Here is a 3,222-nt window from a genome sequence, read left to right on the forward strand (position 1 = left end):
AATAAAGGAGATAAAGTGCTTATAGGAGCTTTTGATGATGATTAGTTAGATGACAATTTCATTTTTAATGCATGAATTTTCCCTTAAAACATATTTTTGTTTTGTTTTAATTCGTCTGTCACACGTTACACTCCAGTTTGATCAGTTAAAGGAAACGAAAATGATAAAATTGCCTGAAATCATACATGAAGTCTTCCGTGTTTGTTTGGTTTTGTTGCTGCTGAGAGATTTATTTTAACGAGACATAAAAACAAGAACACCGCAAGATTTTAAACGAAAAATAAAACATGCATCTTTGCATGATTTCAAAAATATATATAGGAAAATTATTTAATAGCCAGAAATGGAGCAGGAAGTACTCCAAGATAAACACAATAAGTATTTTAGATATATTTTTTTCTTCTTTCTAACACAAAATCTGTTTGAAGTCAGACATGAAAAGAGGAAAACCAAGTGTCCAATCTAAAATCTGTTTAGTTTGTAATTGTTTAATGTCATTCTCATCTTCTCGTCACATCACATTTAATTTCATGTCTTGATAGATGCTCTCATGATGATGATGATGATGATGGGAGTAGGATCCTCCGCTGCTTGGATGAAAGGATGAGATACCATTAAGGTTTAAAATCAGTTCCTTCCTGTCGATCACAAGAGCAGCTGAGTGGCTGGAAAACTGAGACAACTCCCCTGTGAACAAACAGGCCCAGAAGGTCAACATCACCTAATAAAAAGTGTAAAATGTATTTAATTTTCATGATCAATTTGTATTTGTATCTCACTGCTTCCAAAAAGCTATTTAAAACTCAACTGAGCTTCTAATTAATGACCTGAAGGTGTTGATGACATTTTGTAGAATTTAGTTTTGGTATGGGTTTCTTACTGTCAAACAAAATAAATACAAAGAATGAACATAGGACAAATTGTATGGAAAACACAGAGGTGAAAATGTATCCAGTTTGACTGAGTCTGAACTTAAGCATTTGTATATTGATTTTTATTAGAAAGGATGCACTTTGTTCTATATTTAAACCATTGCGTAAAATTTAGACACGTGCATTTAATAAAACAGCCATGAAGAGGCAGGTTTGGAGTTTCAAAGGCCTTAAAAAACCTGCAGTTTGAACATTTAAACAAATCCTCGTCAGTGATAAGATTTGTTTGTGTATTTTGGTATTGTTGTGTGCTTCTTCATACATTTATTTAGCTGCATTAAATCCTGACACAATCTGAATAAAATAAAATAAAATAAATTTATTTTGCAATTCCCAAAAGTTCCGTTTGATATTTATTTGTGTTACAGAAGATGGAATGAGAATTTTCTGTCCTGCTCAGAAAACAACCGTCTAAACCACATGTGGCTGCACGTGTTTACATCTGTTTTCTCACATCACTTTGAATTTAAACAACTGAAGATAACTCCACACTGAGCTATAAATGTGAGGGTTTACCTGGAATGTAGGCGGAATCCCCGTGATCCAGAGGATGAGGCGACATGTTCTGCTGTGTGATGGAGGAGGATGGAGGCGCGCTCCAAGCTGCATCTGCACACTGATGTTGGGTGTCTGATGGGCGCACCGCAGGGGGCTGTGGGGGGCTGCTGCTGCTGCTGTCCGGGTAACAGTCTGAGTTAGAGGCCGTCATATATCCGGAGCTTGATGAGGTGTGCGGGACCTGATGCTCCCCTCCCAGTCTCTCAAACCCACATGGTACCGCGCCACCCATCAGGTGGTGGCTGTGATATAAAGAACCTGAAGATTGAAAATCAAAGCTCTGCGGGAGCGCAGACGCACCAAACCCGAACCCGTCCACCATCCCGAACATGGGTCTCAAAGCTTGGCATTTCCTTCGGAACCCCCTTGGTCTGCGACGAAAGGAGCCCTCCTCAAACATAAACTCGCTGCCCGGGTCGATGGTCCAGTAGTGACCCTTGCCGGGTCTCCCCAGACCTTTTGGCAGTTTTATAAAACATTCATTCAGAGACAAGTTGTGCCTGACGGAGTTCTTCCATCCCTGGTACGTCCCTCTGAAGAAAGAGAAGCGGGCCTGCAGGAACTGATAAATCTGGCTCAGAGTGAGTCTTTTGCTCGGAGAGCTTTGGATGGCCATCACGATGAGAGCGATGTACGAGTAAGGGGGCTTTTCAGCGCGCCTCAAGCCCGAGTTGCCCTTTTTCTCTTTAACCGCGCCTTGGTCACTCACCGGCTGTGCGCGCAGCAGCGCGGCACCAGCAGCTGGACAGGAGCGCGCAGGAACGCGGGCATCCAGATGTTGCAGGGAAATCGCGCTCGTCATGCTTCTTTTCTGAACTCCAACACTTTTTTGCTTTTACCCGCTTCTTAGCGTTTTAATAAAAAGAGCCCCCCATGACATTTCAGTTCAGTGCGCTGAAGCTTGCTCTCTCCCTTCATCTTTGAGGAGAGGACAAATAATAATGATCCTCCACTTGCGCCTATCCAAACCCGACTCGACCACCCCCGTTCACCCCTTTCTTCCACCCACCTTCATTATTTTTTCTAAATCCCTCGAAGAAATCGCACGGAACCTCACCCCATACACTATAAAAACAGTATTTGAGCTGTAGTTCATCTTAAGGACTAATTTACATTAATTTCACTTAATTATTTTAGTTTTGTGAAGACAACTTATTTTATGGGTTCAATTAACTTCAAAGTCACACATTTTATCTGAAATGAACTTTTTTTATTTTGAGTCCAAGTGAAACAATTAGCCAGTTTAATGCAGCTTAATTAATGCAGTCTGACGTCATGACGTAAACTTCACCCGAGACAGATCTCGCTCTTCCTATTTGGAGTCCATGATGTCAAAAACAACAACAACAACAAAAAAAAAAACAGAAATAACTATACATCATAAATGTGATAACACTCTGGGAAATACCACATACACAAAACAAAGTTTAGTCACTCTCTTCCCTCTTTTCATGCTTTCCAGGAGTGTGAACGTTGTAAACATTTCTGATTCTAATAACAAGAAAGTTTTAAAAACATTTGATTTGTGCACCTTACTTAATGTGCTTATTTGAATAATCCCCCTGGATTTTGTTTATTTAATGCATAATGATTACTGTTGTTGTAATGTTTAACTTTTAATAAAGATTTTCATAAAAAAAATGTTTTTAAAGATGCCACTGTACCGACTGCTTGATCAACCACCATTTTTTTCTGAGCATCAACTATCGATGAGAATTGGATTACAGTAGTC

General features: G+C 39.7%; 1 protein-coding gene across 1 annotated transcript; it reads right to left on the reverse strand.

Moving 5' to 3' along the window:
- Window positions 1-511: 511 nt before the first annotated feature.
- LOC119429401 (forkhead box protein F2-like) lies at window positions 512-2,292 on the reverse strand. Its single transcript, XM_037697036.1, has 2 exons — window positions 1,449-2,292; window positions 512-687 (listed from the first exon to the last, which is right to left on the reverse strand). Exons 1-2 carry the CDS (start codon window positions 2,290-2,292, stop codon window positions 512-514), a joined length of 1,020 nt encoding a protein of 339 aa, XP_037552964.1.
- Between the last annotated feature and the right edge of the window lie 930 nt (window positions 2,293-3,222).

Source organism: Nematolebias whitei, unplaced genomic scaffold, assembly GCF_014905685.2.
Source record: "Nematolebias whitei isolate Nwh7 unplaced genomic scaffold, NemWhi1 Nwh_scaf_942, whole genome shotgun sequence".
Lineage (NCBI taxonomy): Eukaryota > Metazoa > Chordata > Actinopteri > Cyprinodontiformes > Rivulidae > Nematolebias > Nematolebias whitei.